Source organism: Poeciliopsis prolifica, unplaced genomic scaffold, assembly GCF_027474105.1.
Source record: "Poeciliopsis prolifica strain line A6 unplaced genomic scaffold, Auburn_PproV2 SCAFFOLD038, whole genome shotgun sequence".
NCBI lineage: Eukaryota > Metazoa > Chordata > Actinopteri > Cyprinodontiformes > Poeciliidae > Poeciliopsis > Poeciliopsis prolifica.
In genome coordinates this window covers 4452240-4473508 of record NW_026562413.1, presented here as the reverse complement: position 1 = coordinate 4473508, position 21269 = coordinate 4452240, and the positions used below count along the sequence as shown (strand labels likewise).

At 38.5% G+C, this 21269-nt stretch overlaps 1 protein-coding gene across 1 annotated transcript; it reads right to left on the bottom strand.

Annotated features, from left to right (window-relative positions):
- Positions 1-880: 880 nt before the first annotated feature.
- Positions 881-14585, bottom strand: si:dkeyp-120h9.1 (Y+L amino acid transporter 2-like). The gene is made up of 12 exons (XM_055053882.1): positions 14340-14585; positions 9465-9785; positions 9157-9332; positions 8322-8464; positions 7079-7204; positions 6095-6239; positions 5853-5976; positions 4823-4926; positions 4090-4186; positions 3846-3995; positions 3184-3367; positions 881-2463 (listed from the first exon to the last, which is right to left on the bottom strand). Exons 2-12 carry the CDS (start codon positions 9591-9593, stop codon positions 2369-2371), a joined length of 1473 nt encoding a protein of 490 aa, XP_054909857.1. The 5' UTR covers positions 9594-9785; positions 14340-14585; the 3' UTR covers positions 881-2368.
- Between the last annotated feature and the right edge of the window lie 6684 nt (positions 14586-21269).

The following is a 21269-nucleotide window of genomic DNA, read 5'->3' as shown; positions in this document are numbered from 1 at the left end:
CTTATTATGAGCTATACATTATTATATTATTCCCTCTTCAAAAACATACCCGAAATGTTGCCTTGATTATTTTTTATACATTTGAGAAATCCTTTAATAGAGGAGACATGTTGTGACGACTTCCTGAAGGCGGCGCTATCAGAAAGAGCGGGAGTTTTTAAAGAGACAGAGGTCAAATTTCAAGGCATTAAATCAGGAGGTAAAAATTTCTTTAAATCATATTTGATAAAACATTTTTTATAACAATAGGCATGTGGGCCAAATTTAAATGATCTCATTTAGAACATGAGATAATTAAGTTGAGTTGCCCACCAACAGGATTGCTCATACAATGGACCACCTAAAAATTTCTCAAAGGGCGTATTTAAAATATTTGAACATTTCGGAAGCTAAATCACTAGACATGAAGCCAAAGGTCACCCCATTTGCTGCCGTTTGCAAAGCAGCCAATCTAGAAGCGCGATTTATTTTTGTTGTTCCTGGTTTTAACCCCAGGAGAGAAATGGAGGACTACATTTTGGCTTTTGCGTAGTGCTAAGATGGTTTCCACTGCATGTTAAGGTATGCTTGGAGTTAGAACTATTGAAATAGGCAGAATATGTTTATTTAGAGTGGTTCTCAACTATTTGTGGATTTTAGCTATTTAGGTAGCTGTGCTCCCAAAACTCCATACTTTTCTCAGAAGACATTTCATAATAAGTGCAAATTATAAAAAACTGATTTAGGCATTGCCTAAAATATTGAATAGTCACACATATTGTTTTGAAACAATAAGCTTTTTGAAAACAAAATAGAGTTAAACAAAAAAAAAATGCATGCCTCAGATTAAGAAACAGTGACCTCTAGTGGCAAAAAGTATAATGTCCGGGGGGAAAAAACGTACATCGTCTCAACTTTATTTGGATGAAACACACAGCACATACATTCTACAGTTGAAATAATAAGAATGAAACGGTTTTCAGCATTTGGTTGGTCTACGTCCATATCTTTTACCATAGAAAGGTAAAAAAAAAAGACTCTTTCTTCCGTTTCTCAACAAATTTTAAAACATTTGGTATCCATTGAAACAGCAAACACACCATTTATATTGCGACATTCACTGCATGTAGTTAAATATAAGCTCATACCTGCTGGAAATGGACTAAATGTTGTAGTCAATATTCTCTTTAAAACAAACAGCTCACTATAGTTTGGTCTCAACATTTACTAGAATCCCAGAGAAAACAAACGGGCACATGAACGGCATTGGTCTTGGTTTTCAACTTGTGTTGTAAATACGACCCATCAAGCCAAAGACTGCTTGGTGCAGGAATTGCTTTAGACGACAAAAATATCTGGCTATGTTACAGTAAAGTTTCAACAATTGTGCTCAAGACGTTACAACAGGCAGGAAAAGTTCACCACACTTGGAGCGCACATAAAGTTCAGAAGGGCCACATTTCTACATGCAGCTCAAACTCCACACAGCTGAATAACACAAGAGTCTGAATGTTATTAGCTCTATGACGACACACTGCAACATTAAATGTCCTACATGTTTCACAATCCTTTGAGACTGGCAGGGATCAGTAGCAACAGCGTGCCTGATCGTGAGGTTTGCCTCTTAACATTATGCGGGGCATTTAATCCTGCAACAATCACAGTAAATAAGCATAAGGTTTCCATCCTCAGCTGTTTGCACATGTGTGGAAAAAGGCAAGAGAGGGATGAAAATAAGGCACAACTTCAACAAAAATTTGGCAAATAAATTTTTGCTGATGGACGTTAACGTCACCCACAACCCGGAGCAGAAAGTTTTCTAAATAAAGACGAAATGTCAAATGAGTGAAAAACAGCCGGACATCTTGACCTGTCAACTCTTGGGAAAAAAAAAAAACAAAACAAAAAAACAGTAAGATAATCAGCAGTTGGTCCTTCGGTTCAGCAACTTGTAACAAAACTATTTGTAATCCACAGAACAGTCAGTAGAATATGTGCAAAACTGTTTTTGTGATCTCTGAGGAGTGCCGGTGAGTTTCCTCTCTCACCCTGCTACTGCCACTACCTCTCTCACACACACACACACACACACACACACACACACACACACACACACACACACACACACACACACACACACACACACACACACACACACACACACACACACACACACAACTTTAAACTACTAATCAAAATGCTGTAAACTGCTTTAGTGTGAAACACCCTGCTGCCGCTTCACCGACTGAAAGGTGTGAGAAGAGGAGGGCAGGAAGTTTGTGCGGCTCCTCTCTTCAGGTTCTCTCAGGCTTATTTACTTTAGTATTATTATTATTTTTATCTTATCCCTTCCTCTGTGTATTCAATCATCCTCCATTCAGACCGAGCTTCAGTCCATCTTCTCTGGTTCTATGTTGTCCAGATCAATATCTGGCGAGGCCACGCAGCAGAAGAGCAGTTTCTGGGTGAACAGGGAAATCTTATCTACAGTGAGAGGAAAAAAGAAAAGCATTAGAAAAATAAATCAAGACAAACTCAAACTGCTTATTTTAATTAAACTAACATCATTTTATTTATTTTTTTAAGTCTTGGACTTGCAATAATAAGCTTCAAAACTTTTCTTGCACCATTTTGCACTGCTTGCTGGTAATTGCACAGTCAGAAGAGGACAGCGTGTTCCTGAGATATAAATACATGCACACACAGCTTCATTATTTAGTGAATGCAGACTTTCCAGTGGACTGAACTTTGAAACACTAATCTGAATCCCTTCTTAGCTCCCAACACTGTTCTGTTTGAAAAAGAAGTAAAGAAAAGCTTCTTACTGCAGAAAGTTAACAAAGCAAACTAACAACCAGTTTGCTGCTTAATAGACCCACTTCTCCACGAATCCCATGGAAATTACTCATCCGGCCTACAAACTGCACTCAGGAGCAATTAAAAACATTTTTAATGTAAATCATTTTTCAGATGAGGACACCTAAACACACCAAACTGTAAAGTTGGACAACTTTTCTCTATTAGTTACAAATTCTGTAACATTATTACGGCTGACGGAAAAATCTAAATGAGAAATACCTTTTTGAGTACCATAAGGTATTTACAATATCTTCTAATGGAAAAAAAAGTCGTCTTAAAAAAAACCCCAGGAATAAATAAATAATAAAAATGCACTGCAGTGCCATGCAGCCTGGGGGTTCTTACCAAGCATTTTCCGGAGGAAGGGTGGTCTAGACGTGGGAGGTAGATGGATACAAATATAGTAAACTGGCGCTCCGGACAGAGCAACAGCAATTCCAACAAGAGTGTTGATGGTGTCACTGAAGAGGGGAAGAACCACCAGGAAAAAGCTGCACAAGCAGTAAACTATTGGGAAGAACAGAGACAGCTGTGGAGAAGAATACATTAATTAATGTAAATATATATTTATGTGCATAATAAAATATAAAAGGAAGACGTTATAAAAAAAAACTTTATGCCGTTCTCTTTATTACTCCGAGTTACTAAGTTGACATGGACTGCAGTCAGTATTAAGATAAAATTAATCAGTTATTGCTGAAAACATGAATATGTTGATCAGGCACACAATGGTTTTGCCGTCTAAATAAAAATAAAAATAAAATTAAATTAAAAAAAAGACTGTCAATACTTTGGTAAGATATTTCAATCTGATCATTTTACCTTCAGTCCATCACCAATCGTGGCAAAAAGTGAAAATGAAAATTTGCCGAGCAATTCAAATACAAATCTTTGAAGTTTTCACTGAACTGATAAAACGGGAGTGCAGATATTTCCACCGTTTTGGGAGTCGCATGTCAACAAGCAGGAGACGTGCGCGGCTAAAGCGACCGCAACGGTTGTCCTACCTTAACAGGGCGCGGCCATTCGGGAAATCTGAATCGAAGGTAGATCTGACTGGCCATCGACAGGCCGATGAACAGCCAGTAATTAAAGCTGAAGTAGTTGATCAGCTGGAAGACGTCGGGCACGGAGAGGTAAATTAGCGACATGATCCCCTGGAAGAAGAGAAGCACATGCATGCATGTCATACAAACAGAGGCTGAGTGCAGAGTTTTGCTTGAGAGCTACTAAAATATTAAACAAACCAACATTGAAAAGAAGGGCTGGAATCGGGGTGTAACGTTTAATGTGGATCATGCACAGGGCCTCGGGCAGGTGACCTTCTCTGGAGCCAACAAAAAACAACCTGCGGGGCAGAAAGAAATGTTGCAAAGGGCAAAAAAAAAAAAAAAAAAAGAACAAATGCAAATCGACTCTTTGAGGAATCTTCAAAATGGGCTAGATTTAGCAATGGGTTACAGAAAGGTCACAGTTTCAAAACCACTAAAATTTTCCATCACATCGTTCCTGCAGTGCAAGTCCACTGAAAGTAGTGGAAACGCAGTTACACCATTACACTTGATTAGTATAGCTTATTTGTGGTATGTTGCAAAAACTGAGTAATCAAGTATGAATGAGCATGCTAGAATTACATTTCAGCACCTGCAATCTAAAACCAGATTGTAAAGACAATCAAAGCCGATTATGACTGCAGCGATTAAGGTGACAGGTTAATTTGTCATTTCCTGTTAATTCAGTGTCTGTCCTAATTGTTCTTTCAGGACAGTGCTGGCTCTGGCAGCAACAGTTCATGAAGATCTGCCCACAATTCGGAAAACATTTAAGAAGCAAATCGCCTATGCATTCATATCAGAACCTTCAAAAAGAAAATGCAAAACAACATGTTTTTGATTTGTAATCATAATACCGTGACATTTTTACCTCAGGTTTATCACACCGCCATCATTTTATGCCATGTCTAAAGGCATCATTTTACACCCACCTTGAGGCGGTAATGATGGATGAGTTGAGGCCTCCGTAACATGAAATGGCCACAGAGAAAGGGATCATCCATCGAGCCCAGCCCAGGACTTCGTCTGCAAACGTCTAACAGGACAGTAAACATAGATCATCATTAATGCAGATAAGATTCAGTAACAAAGCCGAGGATTACACAGGAATCCTTTTGGGTTAACAACTTAAAAACGACACCAGCCGAGATCAAAACGGGATGAATTAGTTTCCGTTAGTCTGGCTCCAAGTTTAAATTTCTAAGAAGTGCAGGATGGAAGCAGAAGACGTTTGCTTTCACGGAATCGCTTCATTCTCGGTCAACAGACCCAGGTCATAGCTTGACATCATAAGTAAGCCATCACACTGCAATAAAAATGATAATTCGGTCATTAAGAAGAATTGTTCCCCCCATCTGCCCTGTAATCAGATCATGAACCTCCCCGCTGCTCCTGCATGGAGCACTAATGTCTTTAGCCAAACGAGAACGCCGCCATCTCTACTCCGTCGGTCGCAGATAACCAAAGGGACGCACCATCGCCACGTGCTCATATCGGTGCTCGTCTACCAGACTGGAAATGATCATAGTCAAAGACAGGAAGTGCAGATCGCAACGCGGCGCTTCTATGGTGACGAACAGATCATGGATAAAAGGAGATCCTGTATTTTCAAACACACTGACGTTACAACTAAAGTATTTTTTGGGTGGAGTTTGGTTCATAATTGTGACACAGGGAAGCAAGAAGAAATGCTTTACGTAAAGAAAATGGTTCAATCAATTATGGATTCTTAAGAGAAGAAATAAAAAGTTTTCTTTATTTTTTTTAGATTTTTCTTTAAAAATAGTTTAAAAAATTTTTCTCTGCACCTTGGTTTGATCATAAAAAAAAAACAGGCTCAATTGACATGAATATCTTTACAAGCTATTGCTAATCAACCTGTTCATATAATCGGCATGTTTGATGGGTTACCATGCGAACACCACATGGCTTTTAAATCCTGAAAACTGCACAGAAACTCACCACAGCAACAGCTCCACTGGAGAGCACAGTGTCTGCATCCAGGACCACGTAGTAAGCTACGTTGGTTAAAATGTAGATTATTGTGACAATGGGCATGGAAATGGCAATGGACAAAGGGAGATTCCTACAAGGGAAATAAAGGGAAAAATGGCTTAAAAAAGTTTTAGAATATCTTTGTTAGTTTCAAAGGGAGCGCTCATGTAAAGGACACGGAGGGAACACAGGAGAACAGGAAACCGCACCTCTCTGGGTTCTTGATCTCCTCCGTGATGAAGTTGAGCGTGTCCCATCCAGAGTAGGAGAAGAGAGCTGAGTAAAGAGCCAAAGCCATGGGGCCCATATCCAGCTTGGAGTCTTTGAACGGCTCTTGAAAATTCTGGTCAAAACCTTTCCCCCAAAAAATACAAAGAAAAATGCAATTGTTCATTCTGTCACTGTTGCAATTGTTCATTCTGTCACTGTTGCCATGATGCCTGATATATGTCCACGTCACTGGTGAACAAAGTCCAATAGATTCTAATCTTAAAATCCAAATTAAATGTATATATTTCAATCGTTTTAGAACTGATTAAACAGTTGGACTCAAAGTGAATGAGGCTTTCATTCAAAGTGAAATTGTAATTTATGACGAAATTAACATAGTGCTAACATTATCCAAACATTTGATATTTTAAAAAATTCATAAAAACACAAGCTTTGTATTTCTAAAGGAAACAATTTTATTAGCACCACATTTGTTAGCAATGCAGAAAAAATGTGTGAAAAGTTCTTAGAAAATGTTGCTGCCTTCACCTCTGAGGCCCAACATGTAGCGATTAGTCGATTTGATTTGTTTATTTTCACAAGAGAGATTTAGAAAGTCAAGTTCATTTCACAATTTACAATTTTAAAAATGACTCTTTGTCATACCTTCCCGAAACATCAACCCAATACAGTTCAGAATAAATACGAAGTGATAAAGCAATCAAATTTACTCAAATCCAAAACGAGAAATACCTCACTCCGAGATCAAATCCATCAATATCCATTAATGATTAGCAAGTAATAAAAAGCCATGCTTTAAGCCATCTGGTTCCACCTCCTTGCAGGCTAATCAGTAACTAGTAAAACTTTCCAGCTGCAACTCTGAACAGAGCAACAGTGTTCACATCCTCCTCTCTGAGCTTCATCTCTAAGCTACTGGGACCGGTGCTGCTGCAAACCTGACAGAGTTAACGGGACAATACCTTGACCCAGCTTCACCAAGCCAGTGATGATGATGACGAGGAGCGCCAGCAACTTTGCTACAGTAGAGACGACCTGGAGGACCGCTCCCCATTTTACTTTCGTGCAGTTAACAGCAGTTAACAAACCTGTAAGAGAAAAAAAAGAAAAATTAAAAACAGACCTTTGGTAATTAAAAATATACACATTAAGCATTTAAACTGCATGATCATAATCCTTCAGGGAAGAAACATGAGAACCTGCAAGAATATTTGAAACTTTAAGTTTAAAACTGGTTTCACTGATCTGCTTGAAGCTTGCCTAAAGGCACTTATCACAGTAACATACCTGGTTGTTTCAATAAAGCAAACAGGTTTAAGGATCAGCCAGTGTGTTTGCATTGTCTTTAGTCTTCAAATTCTTCCCTAATATGCCATTCCTAAGCCTCTACTGTTGTCTTTGCATTAAGAGTTAATCACCAGTGAGGCTATAAACACACACAGCTTTATGATTTCAAAGAGAAGACAGGATGAGGGTATTACGTCGAGATGCCAAAGGCTCTAAAACTCAAGCTTGTCCCCCTTCATTTTCATACTGCACTTATGATGCAATTATGTTCAACTAGTGAACCTGGATCCTGCAGAAAACATTTCCTAAAAGAGAAAGTTCTAATCCAAGACTTTGTGCAGTGTATTTGCATAGAGCTCTGCTGTTTAAGGACCTGTGAGTGTTACAACCTCAACAGTTTTCAGATACACAAGCAAGTGAAACAGCTGATAGCTGGAAAATGTGTGGTTGTGCTACAAGATTTTGAGAGACCGGCTTACGGAACAATGAAATATTTTCATCAAAGAGAATCAGAGCAAACATTAAACACAGTTTTCAAAATGATAATTTCATATAAGGCGCGAGAAACTTAAATAAAATCTAGCCATAACAGTTTAGGCCATCTGGTCTTTATGATTGGCTACAGTCTTTTACAATACTGTGGAGACATTTAGGTTTTCTTAGTACAAAATAGTTTTAGTTAGTTACTCTTCAGGTGTCTTTGGTGTTTTTAATATCATAACAAAGTATCTAGTCAGGACCACTCTAAGACTTTATGTTTATTTTTATTCAAACCATGCATAAGTGACCAAACCTATTTACTTGGAAGTAAGTAAAGCCATGTAATAAAAATTGACACACAAAAACACCAAAGATGTTATTTCTCTAATATATATAAAAAAAAAAAATTATGGAACATGCTTAGAAGAAGAGTCTTACATATTACGGCAGCTGCAATGAGGCGGACCGGGTAGTACGGGGCTAAACAGGTGGGGTAGAAAGGCTGGATCAAATAGTTGGAGAAGGTCAAGGCTATCACTGCCTGAGAGGCTGGTTCTACGATCAACAGGGACGTCCAGAGCCTGCAGTGGAGATGAGCGATCAGTTACTGTTGCTGGACACCTTAAGCATGGATGTCACTAGACCCGACATCCTTTTAAAATATGAGCTACGCTAACATTAATGTCTGTCTAAGTCAAATCACAATGTGTTTTCTGTTACTTTTGATGATTGTGGCTTACAGATCTTATAAACAAAAAAATGTTTCAAAGGAAATATAATTACAGAAAACCCAACTTAAGAAATTTAATTATCTTACGGCCGACCTTAATTTGCATTTGTTCAGGTTTCAGTAAAATTCTTCACAGGGAGGGACAGTCACAGAACCTTGCTTTTCACAGCCTTTTGTTGGAAAGTTGAATGGAAAGAAAAAATGTGATAGAAAGAAAAGAGCATAGGCAACAAGGAAAACCACAGCTTTCAAACTGGTCCACTTGTCTTGAGTTTAACACACACGCTTTAGAGGATTGTGATGTTTGTACCAGGAGACAGCTTTTTTTTTCTTTTTGGTAATGTTCACAGTATTTGAGAAACTAAATTTTCGATTTTCATTAACTTGAAGCCATTTTCATCAAAAGTAACAAAAATAAGATGTTTACAATTCATGCATAACCATTCCACATAACTTTCACTGTTAGGTGAGTAGAGATGTATTTGTTTTCAAGACGCTACGAAGAAGAAAAACCTCCGTAACTTCAAAGGTGCCCCGACATACCGAATAAAAGCCACGAAGCTTCCAAATGCTTCCAGAATGTAAGCATAAGACGCTCCGGATTTGTGGATAGTGGTGCCGAGCTCAGCGTAGCACAACGCTCCAATCACAGACAATATCCCTCCGATGGCCCACACCACCAGAGACAAGCCGTAAGAGCCTGCATGCATGAGAACTCCCTGCAGGGACAACAGATGTGCGGAGAAACAGGAGAGAATGGGGAAACATGCAACACTGTTTGCACAGAGAACAAAAAAAAATGGTAACAAGATTCATTTATGATGATCAAATATTTATGCAAGATATCTTACCTTCGGAGAAACAAAGATTCCAGAGCCAATCATATTTCCCACGATGAGGCAGACCCCATGGAGGAGGGAGATCTCCTGCTTTAGTCTGACATCACTGCCCACAGACTGGGAGTCTCCATCAGCCACCATGTTCACCAATTTATTTCAAAGCTCAAAGGCAGAGGTTAATATGTCGAATTAAGTGTAGCGCAAATTTATCCTGGTAAAAAAACGATAGGTAGTTTGGACCTAACAAAGACAAGTGGGGTTGGTCTTATAGGAAGTTCAAGATTAGCACATCTCAAAACAGAATCCAAGGTGTAATTTCTCTCGTTGGATATCCTGCAAAACAAAACAAAACAACCATCAGTCATATTCAATTCTTTTCTTAAAACGCTTACAGTTTTCTAAAAGGGACAAAGTGATTTTAGCCTAATGTATCATTAGGACAAATCACCAACACTGGGTCAAAGCATCTCCAAATATTCATTTCTGTTGGGATTTGGTTGAATATATAGATAAAAGAGGAACACCAGGCTTGTAATACAGGCTAAGCATTGCTTATTTTTTGTAAGTTTTTTTTTTTTAATGTTTGCATTTTTTTAAGACTTTATAGTTGGTGTTCAGGTTTTAATCTTCCAAACTTTTAATAACACGTAACTATCAAGTGATATTTTCAAATTTCCTGTTAAGTTTAAACAATTTCTAACTCAAAAACATGAAGGCCTGCATAACACCCAACCACCCGGTTTAGCAGGTTTTCTGGGGGAAACCTTGCAAACCAACATCATTCTGCACGAAACTAGGTCTGGAGGTCCAATCCTCAGGAGCCGGTGGAAGGCGTGACCCTGCTCCAGGGTCACGATGACCTCAACATGTCATCGTGCTCTGCAGAACCTGATTCTACCTCTGCTGAGAACAGTTTTGCATCACACCTAAGCCTTTCAAAAATTGAAAAGATTGCAACAATGCAAACTATTTTACATTGCAACGAGTCGCCTCTAATCTTTAAGACAAGTAAACCGACACACCCAAGCCAACTTCTGAACAATACATAAACCAGTGGTTCTTGACCTTTTTCGAGCTACCGAACCCACCAGTTTCATATGTGCATTCACTGAACCCTTTTTTAGTGATAAATTATATAAGATTTTTGTTTTCCAAATTCAGGACATAGGCATATGTTTTTTTTACTGCTGCACAAAATGAGTCATGCATGGAAATCACCTTGCTCAAAGAACAAAACCAACACAGTGCATGAACTCAACAAATTACGGTATTACTTTATTCTGACCCAAAAAAATATTTCGGCCCTGTAAAAGAATTTTAGCCCCCAAAAATATATATGTATGTTTTTACTATTTCACTAATTAAAGATAAATTTTGATTCTTTTAAAGAATTGAACATTTTTTTAATAACTTGTTTTTTTTATTTGAAATTTTATTTTTTTGTCGTTTTGAATCCACAAAATACTTTACTTTTCTCCATCTCCATGCAGCTTCAAGTATTTCTTACCTTTTTTTTTTTTTTTTGAGGACCAAACTCCAAATCCAGTGTACTTTACTGTGTGTAGTGCATCATTATGGCATATCGTGTTAAAATTTCCGATCTATTTATCATTTTTTATTTTAGCATGCCTGTGCAAAACTAAGCACAGACATGCTTAGTTTTGCCTGTGCCAGACTAGATGGGACGCTGACTCCCATCCGGTTCCGTGATACATGTGAATCCATGTTGTACATCAGGGGAGCTCAAACCTTTTGAGACCAAGATCTACTTTTTTCTCTCACCAGCCAGCTGAGATCTAACTCATGACATAAACATAAAAATAGTAAATTAAACCCTACTGACTTATTTTATATGCAAATGCACATCAGTTATATCAGAAGTACTAAAGTGATAGAAAACCTAATGCGGGTCTTCCTCAGTGAGATTCTGCACTGGGAGCAGGTTACTGGTTTCTCAGCCAGAAGCTGGTTTATGGTAGATCTGAAATTTGGTTTGAAGACGTCAATATAAGAAACTGCAGACTGATAGGAGGAACCCAAGAGCTCTCTGTAAAGGTTTTTCTTCTGAATTTGGGATTAATTTAATTTCACATAATTATTGTGGTAGAAGCCATTTGTTTGTTAAAACTCAACCTCGACATGTTTAGTATGGATTGAAATATTGAGAAAGAAACCACACGACATACAATTGCAACAGCCGTTGACTGCTGCGCCCACTAAATTTCCCGCAGCACCGATTGGCCAAGCGATTCTCTACAGCAAGCAATGGCCAAGTGGGGCGTGTCATCACGACTTTACACAAGTGTGTCTTTACCTCCGCAGCAGAGGCTCTGCAGAACCCCTGAGGGTGACTCATCGAACCCCTGGGGTACAATCGAACCCAGGTTAAGAACCACTGACACAAACCAAGCAGGTCCAAAACTATGCAACTTCATAGGCAACAAACTGATCAACCATGCATTCTTGAAAATCCGTTGATAGATACAGAGTGCTGCAGAGTGACAACATCCAAACAGAAATGAATATTTGGAGACACTCTGACCCAATGATCTACCCGTCGCTCTCCAGTCTCGTGCTTTTTTCAGGTCACAATATTGACTTGCTTCCTTATCTGCCTCAACCACCAACATGGACCATGATGAAGAGATACTTGGGGTTATTCACTTCACCTCTCAATGGTCACAATGTTAAGCCTGACCAGTGTATTGTAGTAGATTTTGAGACATTATGAACCACAACTCGACACCGGTGGACATTTATCTTTGGTGAAGGTATTGACCATTCTGTGGTTAACCATAAACCTGAAAGATTTTATATATATGAGACATTATAAACCACAAAAAGCTATTTTCACATATATCGCATCCAAATTATTCATCGTCAATTGATAAATTTGTTTTGACCACGTAAAAAAAAAGAAAAACAGAAAAACCTGCAGCTGCTGGTCTGTGACAAGCAGCCATCATGAGTCCCTTTATGACATGAATGGAATTATGCAAGCATCTGTTCTGCCTCCTTAAACTAATCTGGCTCCTGCAGCTAATGGATCCCTGTTTACAATACATCTCTGGAGGAAACAACATGAAGAACATGTGCTGTCGACGGTGCCTTGGAGATGCGAACCGATGTGCTCCACATTAAATGATGAACCTTAGGCAATTAAACACAAAGACTAACTTCTGTGATTTCTAAAAGCTTGTTTCAGTACAGCTATATAACAGTGTACATGACTTAATTAAAACAATGCCAGAGAAACACACCAATAGAAATTTAACATGTGTTACAATGATATTTCCACGGTAAGATAACCCGAAGTAAAAACATCAGATTTAGTAAAACATTTTCAAACAAAAATCATATAAAAAAAACCCCAAAATTATTCCACTGGTTTATCAGTCAGATTTATTGTAGCTTTGATGAATAGATGTGAAACAAAAGATTTAAGATACAACATTCTGTAGCAATAAAATAAAAACCAAAATGCTGTGGATCTTTTTAGCCCTTGAATATCTAGCTTCTTAAATGCTCATTTTTATTATTGAAGTCGTACATTTTCAGAAAATATGATCATCTGCAGGTTGCATTACAATATGAATATGGAAATTGTGCATTGTGAGTGACATCTGAGCCTGACTGTAAGATTATTTCCAACATTTTTTTTTTCTTCTTGTGTAAAGTTGTTGACGTTAACTCCACTTTGGACTGCTGGACATTAAAAGAGATCTGGCAGATTGCCATTAAGTAACCCCCCACCCCCACCCCCCATTATGTTCAAATGCCAACTTTAGTGATTTAAGCTTTTTTATTTCTATTTTTTAAAGCTGTTTGCATTTTTCTTTCTATTTTATACTTAAATTGGAATGTAGGAGGAAGGTTGATGGCTGTGCCAGGGAGTTTAAAAAATGGCAGCAACATTAATTCTGATAAATGTATATTTCCGAGTTGGTCAGCTTACACATGTTAACCTTGTGCACAACAATTACATTTCGGCAAAGCTGTGTGACTTTTTTTTCAATATATATTTTGAATGGGAGTCAATGGCACAAGAAAATGTTTAAAAAAAACATTTAAAAGATTTAATTTGTCCTCTAAAACCACTAGCTTCAAGAAGATAGTGTTATGGAAAAATACAGCTTAAATTAACAACAATAACAACAACAACAAGAAAAAAAGGAATCAGGAAATGGTCACGCTGGAGTTGAGTTTAGCCTCTTCACCTAAAAATAATAATTAAATAAAAATAACACAACAAACTAGACGGAGAGGCGAATCTCCATCCATCGCTGAAGACCACAGGGACATTTTAATCGACGTTCAATCGCGCCTCATCTTCCTCCGGGTAGACAAAAGTCGGCGTAACACCGGCTCACGTTCTGAGACAATAAGAAGAAAACGTGGACGAGAACATCGTCCACGTTCTTCCAGCAGCGTGTTGCTGCTGGAAGAATGAACGCCGGTTAATGTGGACGCGTCACGCACACACCGACACCACGCTAAAAATCACCTCGCCGTGTCGACGACTAGCTGATGGTTAGCTGCTGGCCTGACGCGGGTTTAAAAAGGGAAAGCCGCGAGAACAAAAACAAAAAGAACAAGTGGCTTTCCTTACCACAAACTTTAGCTAGCCACACAATTCTGGCGTAAGCGCAGAATTTCAGAACCCACTTTGCGGAAGCTTCCTGGTTGGCATCGAGCTAACAAAACTGAGGCAGCTGGAGAGCGTGGATGATGTGGTAGTTGCATCATGCTAACCCGAACATCTAAAAACGGTTGAAGGAAGTTATGAGGGGAAGTTTCTTTTATGTACCGTGTTGTAATGCCTAAATTCACGTATAGGCTCCGGGTGAAGAGCGTATCAAGGGATGAAAAACAACAGAATATAGTCACCTCGTTTACGTGCCCACACACTCCTCGCCGCGACCCAGGTGCTGTGTTCAAAGAACTTCAGCTTCGATCCACGCTGGATCAGCACTCAACATCTGCTCCAGCTCCTCCTCAGCAGCAGCCACGGGATGACTGGAGACTCACAGAGAGACCTGGGGCAGATCGGCTCATGAACGAACAGAACCTCATGTATGCATTAAATAGAGATCAGGAGGGAAGAGTTTCTCCCGTCATCAGACAGCTGCATGTGTGCATTTGCATGACAGCCTGCTTAACCTGGTGCGCAGGCTATGGAAGACCATTACTGCCACGTAGGACAAAAATGAACGCGGTGTGTCGCAAGAGAGAGTCGCAAAGTTGTGATTTTGAGTTTAAAGCGCACAGTTGTAGGGTTGTAATTTCAGAGTTATGATTTCAAACGTGAAAACTGGTTGTTTGAGTCTCATCATTAGGACTTTCAAAACTTTGATTGTGTTGTTGTGAATCTTCTGCTTTTAGCAAAAAATAACTTTAGAGCTCATATTTATGACCTGCAGACATGACGTCTGAATTTTTAGAAGAATAAGGTTTTAAAACTCCCAAAATAATTCTGACTTTGTATTTCATACATGTTTTAATTTAATTCGTGTGATAACGTCAAAAGAATAAGTCTGACGCTCTGAACCTGGACAAAAGTATGAACTTGAAAGTTATAATGGTGACAGATTTTTGGACCTCATATATAAATTTTTTCAAACTCGTATGACTTCGAAATGAACGTTTTTGCATTTAAAAGTCTTATATATGATACATGCGATTATTGTAGTCAAACCTTGATTTTCTTGGTGTCATTTTTTTATCTCACAATTCTTACTTCAAAATTTATGAATGTAAATATAAAAATCTTGACTTTTTCTGTCATACTTAAGCTCTTTTAATTGACTTTGAAACTGATGTTTATAAAACATTATGTATTAAATAGAGCTTAAAGTCAAAATGGTGACATTGAAATTTGTGATTGACACATTTTTTGACTTTCAAACTCACAATTTAGACACTGAAAGTTGAAATGCATCACACCGAATCTCTTAGCTATAAGGCATCAATCAATCAATCAAATGTTATTTGTATAGCACATTTCAGCTACAAGGCATTTCAAAGTGCTTTACATCATAAACACAAAACACAAAGGCATGCAACATAGAATAAAATACCAAGGTTATTTTTTTCCCCCTCTTCTTTCCCTTTCTTCCCCCTTCCCTTTGACACGGAATTTAAGCGCCTGTTACCGCCGGACTCCGCCGTCCGTTTAACCACGGGTATTCGCCGGGCCCCGTTGCCCACAACAGGAAAAAAAAAAAAAAATTACATACATATCCACAAAATCAAATCCATACATATTACATTTCAAATGCAACTCTAAACAGGTGCGTTTTTACTTGAGATTTGAAGGAAGTCAGGGTTTCCGCTGTTTTACAGTTTTCTGGAAGTTTGTTCCAAATTTTTGGTCCATAGATGCTGAAAGCTGTTTCTCCCTCTCTTGGTTCTGGTTCTGGGGATGCAGAGCAGACCAGAACCAGAAGACCTGAGAGGTCTGGAAGGTTGATACAACAACAGCAGATCTTTGATGTATTATGGTGCTAAACCGTTCAGTGATTTGTAAACTAACAACAGTATTTTAAAATCTATTCTTTGAGCTACAGGGAGCCAGTGGAGGGACTTTAAAACTGGTGTTATGTGCTCTATCTTCCTGGTTCTAGTGAGAACGCGAGCAGCAGCATTCTGGATCAGTTGCAGCTGTTTGATTGATTTGTTGGACAGGCCTGTGAAGATGCTGTTGCAATAACCAATGCGACTAAAGACAAACGCATGAATGAGTTTCTCTAGATCTGGCTGAGACATTAGTCCTCTAATCCTGGAGATGTTCTTCAGGTGATAGAAGGCCGATTTTGTTACTGTCTTTATGTGGCTCTGGAGGTTCAAGTCCGAGTCCATCACTACTCCCAGGTTTCGGGCCTGATCGCTAGTTTTTAGTTGTAATAACTGAAGCTGTGCATTGACTCTAGATCGTTCCTCTTTAGGTCCAAAAATAATGACTTCAGTTTTATTTTTGTTCAGTTGGAGAAAGTTTTGGCACATCCACACATTTATCTGCTCTAAGCATTTATTCAGTGATTGGATGGGTTCAGAGTCACATTGACTCTAGAGGAACGATCTAGAGTCAATGCACAGCTTCAGTTATTACAACTAAAACCTAGCGATCAGGCCCGAAACCTGGGAGTAGTGATGGACTCGGACTTGAACCTCCAGAGCCACATAAAGACAGTAACAAAATCGGCCTTCTATCACCTGAAGAACATCTCCAGGATTAGAGGACTAATGTCTCAGCCAGATCTAGAGAAACTCATCCATGCGTTTGTCTTTAGTCGCATTGATTATTGCAACAGCATCTTCACAGGCCTGTCCAACAAATCAATCAAACAGCTGCAACTGATCCAGAATGCTGCTGCTCGCGTTCTCACTAGAACCAGGAAGATAGATCACATAACACCAGTTTTAAAGTCCCTCCACTGGCTCCCTGTAGCTCAAAGAATAGATTTTAAAATACTGTTGTTAGTTTACAAATCACTGAACGGTTTAGCACCACAATACATCAAAGATCTGCTGATGTTGTATCAACCTTCCAGACCTCTCAGGTCTTCTGGTTCTGGTCTGCTCTGCATCCCCAGAACCAGAACCAAGAGAGGAGAAGCAGCTTTCAGCATCTTTGGACCAAAAATTTGGAACAAACTTCCAGAAAACTGTAAAACAGCGGAAACCCTGACTTCCTTCAAATCTCAAGTAAAAACGCACCTGTTTAGAGTTGCATTTGAAATGTAATATGTATGGATTTGATTTTGTGGATATGTATGTAATCTTTTTTTCTTCCTGTTGTGGGCAACGGGGCCCGGCGAATACCCGTGGTTAAACGGACGGCGGAGTCCGGCGGTAACAGGCGCTTAAATTCCGTGTCAAAGGGAAGGGGGAAGAAAGGGAAGAAAAAAAAAAAAAAAAACCTTGGTATTTTATTCTATGTTGCATGCCTTTGTGTTTTGTGTTTATGATGTAAAGCACTTTGAAATGCCTTGTAGCTGAAATGTGCTATACAAATAAAATTTGATTGATTGATTGATTGTGGTAGCTAATATTATTTCCTGTTATGACCTGAGCTAGTGGGAGAATATAAATATTAAATAAGAGGGGTTCAAAGATTGAACCTTGGGGTACCCCACATGTGACCTTTGACCTCTTTGATGAGAAGTTTCCAATTGAAACAAATAAATCCCTGTTCTTTATGCAAGATTCAAACCAGTCGAGCACCGAACCAGAGAGTCCAACCCAACTCTCCAGTCGATTCAATAATATGTCATGGTCGACAGTGTCAAAAGCTGCACTGAGGTCCAACAGAACCAGCACCGTGGTTCTGCCACAGTCCGTATTTATATGAATATCATTGAATACTTTTACGAGGGCAGTCTCCGTGCTGTGGTGAGAACGAAAACCAGACTGGAAAGTGTCAAAGCAGTTGGTCATCATGAGGAAACTATTTAATTGTTTACACAGTGTTTTCAATAACTTTGCTGATGAATGGGAGGTTTGAGATTGGCCTGTAATTCTGCAATAGTGATTTGTCCAGGTTGTTCTTTTTTAACAGTGGTTTGATGACTGCTGTTTTCAAAGCCTGGGGGAAAACACCTGATGTAAGCAATGAGTTTACAATTTGGATCAGATCAGTAGCAATAACAGGCAGGACTTTCTTAAAGAAACGTGTGGGTAGGACATCCAGACAGCAGGAGCTTGAACTTAATTGACTTATAATTTCTTCTAGAGTTTTATAATTAAGTAGTTGAAAATGGGTCATTTTTTCTGTATTTGTTTTGTTTGTTTTGTTTTGTTGATGTGCAGATTAATCCTCTGATTTTTTGGATTTTCTCTGAAAAGAAATCAGAAAACGTATTACAGGCAGCATTAGATTGGAGTTCAGGTGGTAACGTCACAGGAGGGTTTGTGAGCCTGTCAACTGTTGCAAATAAAGTTCGAGCATTATTGATGTTTTTGTTTATGACATCTGCAAAGAAAGCCTCCCTTCCATGTTTTAGTGTTAAGTGATAGTTACGTAGTTTTTCTTTGTAGATGTCGTGATGAACGGGAAGTTGAGTTTTACGCCATTGTCGTTCTGCTCTGCGACAGAGTTGTCTTGCAGAACGAACTATTTGTGCATTTCTCCATGGAGATTTCTTTCTACCAGTCAAAACCTTTACTTTAATTGGGCCAATAGAATCAATGATATATGAAACTTTAGACTGAAAATCATCTAACAACTGATCTACATCATTACAGCTTAAGGGTGAGGAAGGAGAGTAGATTTGATTAAATGTTTCTGCTGTGTTTTCTGTGAAAGAACGTTTTGTGACAGTAGCTGTTTGTCCAAGTGGGTCAAAGAATAAAGAACCTTCAAAGTGATCCGACAGGGCGACATCAACTACAGAGACATTGGAAATATTCACATCCTTAATGATAACCAGGTCCAGTGTGTGTCCTTGAGTGTGTGTTGCTTGTTTGACATGTTGTGTTAAACCAAAATTTTCTAAAATATCAGAGAGCTTTTTTGCTCCTCTGTTTTCGGGTTTGTCCACATGAATGTTAAAATCACCAACAATTATTAAACAATCATAATCAATGCATATGAGAGAAAGAAGATCATTCAAGTCAGTAAAGAAATTTTCCACATATGCTGGAGTTTTGTATAAAGTTAGTGTCAAAGTTCGTTTGAAGCCTTTAACCTGAATTCCAAGATACTCAAAATGTGAAATGACCGAAAGAGATTTTATTACAGTTTATGGTATTTTTAAATATAGAAGCCACGCCTCCTCCTTTTTTATGTTTTCTATTCTCACTTAAAAAATTGTAGTCAGGAGGCGCTGATTCATTTAGTATAATTTGGTCATTATCGTCATTCAACCATGTTTCTGTCAGAAACATAACATCAACATTATACTCAGTGATGAAATCATTAATTAACAGAGCTTTAGCACAGAGTGATCTGATATTTAAAAGAGCTACTTTAAGTGGCTTAGAGGCCAGAAGATTTTCGGTCTGAGGTTTCTTTAGGCAGGGGATCACTCTGAGGTTTGAATTAGGACCGCTGTATTTCATATTTCTGGTTTTTGTAAATTTTCTTGTAGTGATGCAGACAGGTAATGTCCTGTTCTGCAGAACCCGGGGGCCAGACACATTCTGGATGGAGACAGCTGTAAAGATAATATCTGGTCCCCGGCCTCAGACCTCAGAAACGCAGAGTGATGGATCCTCTGGGGTTTTTGTTACACAAGCACCGAGCTTTTTTGCGCTTTTGAGCGGTTTTACAATTTTCTTCTGGATTTCTCCAGCACTGGTACAAAACCAAGTTAAAATCTCTTTTCTGGTTAATCAGTAGCAATATATAAGGCCTCTGTTTGTACACTTTGAATAAATAGCAAAGTAACAAATTTCTTATCAGTGCAAACACACGTTTTGAGAAGGATCTTGATGTATGGGTCACTCTGCGTTTCACTTGGGGCAAAACAAAGACAGATGCAGGTGGAACAACATGAAGAACAAATGCGTCATAACCCAAGAGTGCCAAAAGCTTACCTGGATCACAGCCAACAGCAGAGTAACAAATGATGGACATTTAACTCTGCGTTTGCCATGCGATTGCTGCGACTCGCTGGGTTTCTGTAGGTTGGGATTTGCTGCCATCTTGTGGTGTTTCTTATAAATATTTCATTCACTAGTTTGAACGTGTGTGTGCTCGCCTTTCCTTTTTCTAAAACTGGACGAACGTATCCAAGATAATCCAATTAGATTTATTTAAGATACTGTTTGAACTCTCGAGGACAAAGAACCTCCAATTATTACCTCTAATTAATTATTATTATTTATTTTTTTGCAAAAATAGCAATAAATAAATAAGCAGATAAATATTCCAGTAGTGCATTGTAGTTTATTTTGATGCATTTATTTATTTATTTATTTATTTATTTATTTATTTTGATCAACTTTATGGGCAGTGTGCTATGAGCCTGCTAAACCATCAAAAAGAAGGAAACACCCATAATGCAATCAGCCACTAGAGGACCAGATCTAACTTACAGGAGGACATAAGGGCAATCAGGGCTGTAGCTGGGAGAAGGGAGTGTGGCACAATGCATTTGAGGCAGCTGAATGCGCGTTACAGGTCCACAGTGAAGTCAACTTAGAAACTGATGTTTCCTCACAATAGTTTCAAAATAAAAGTCCATGGAATGCAAAAATAAAAAATAAAAATAAAAAATCTTAGGATTTGTGAGGGTTGTGGGAAATTGCAGATTGTGATGTATAGTTCTGAACAGCAAGCTCTGGTTGCATTTGATGTTGCAATGCAAATTTACCTCCACATCACGTTGTTGTTGCCCGTTAGCTTCTCAGTGAGTGCTTAAGATATATACACATGCACAATATGTGTACACAAATACGATTCCCTTTTATACTGCTACTAAAAGACTTGTCTCGTTAAACCATGAATGCGTTCTTCACTCAGTGTTTGCTCTCAGATTACAAGCTGAATCAAAGTCTTAGTGGAGTTACACTTCCTCCTGCACTATTACACTGATTTGCTTTTCAGGCTGAAACTTTGGTGGATAACGCAAAAGCAACACTAAAACTAGGAGAAAATAAGAAGGGAAATATAAAATATGTGAAGCAAGGGAAAAAAAGGTAAATATTCTAAGCACGTTATTCAGAGTGAAATGCAGGGAAATTAACAACGCACGTGAAAACAAAGAAGAAAAAAAATTATTCACAAGATTTTTGTTGACGCTGTTTTCTACATCCCTCATTATTTTTTGCCTTTTACATATACAAGTTTTTCTTTGATTCTGTTTAAAACGTGCA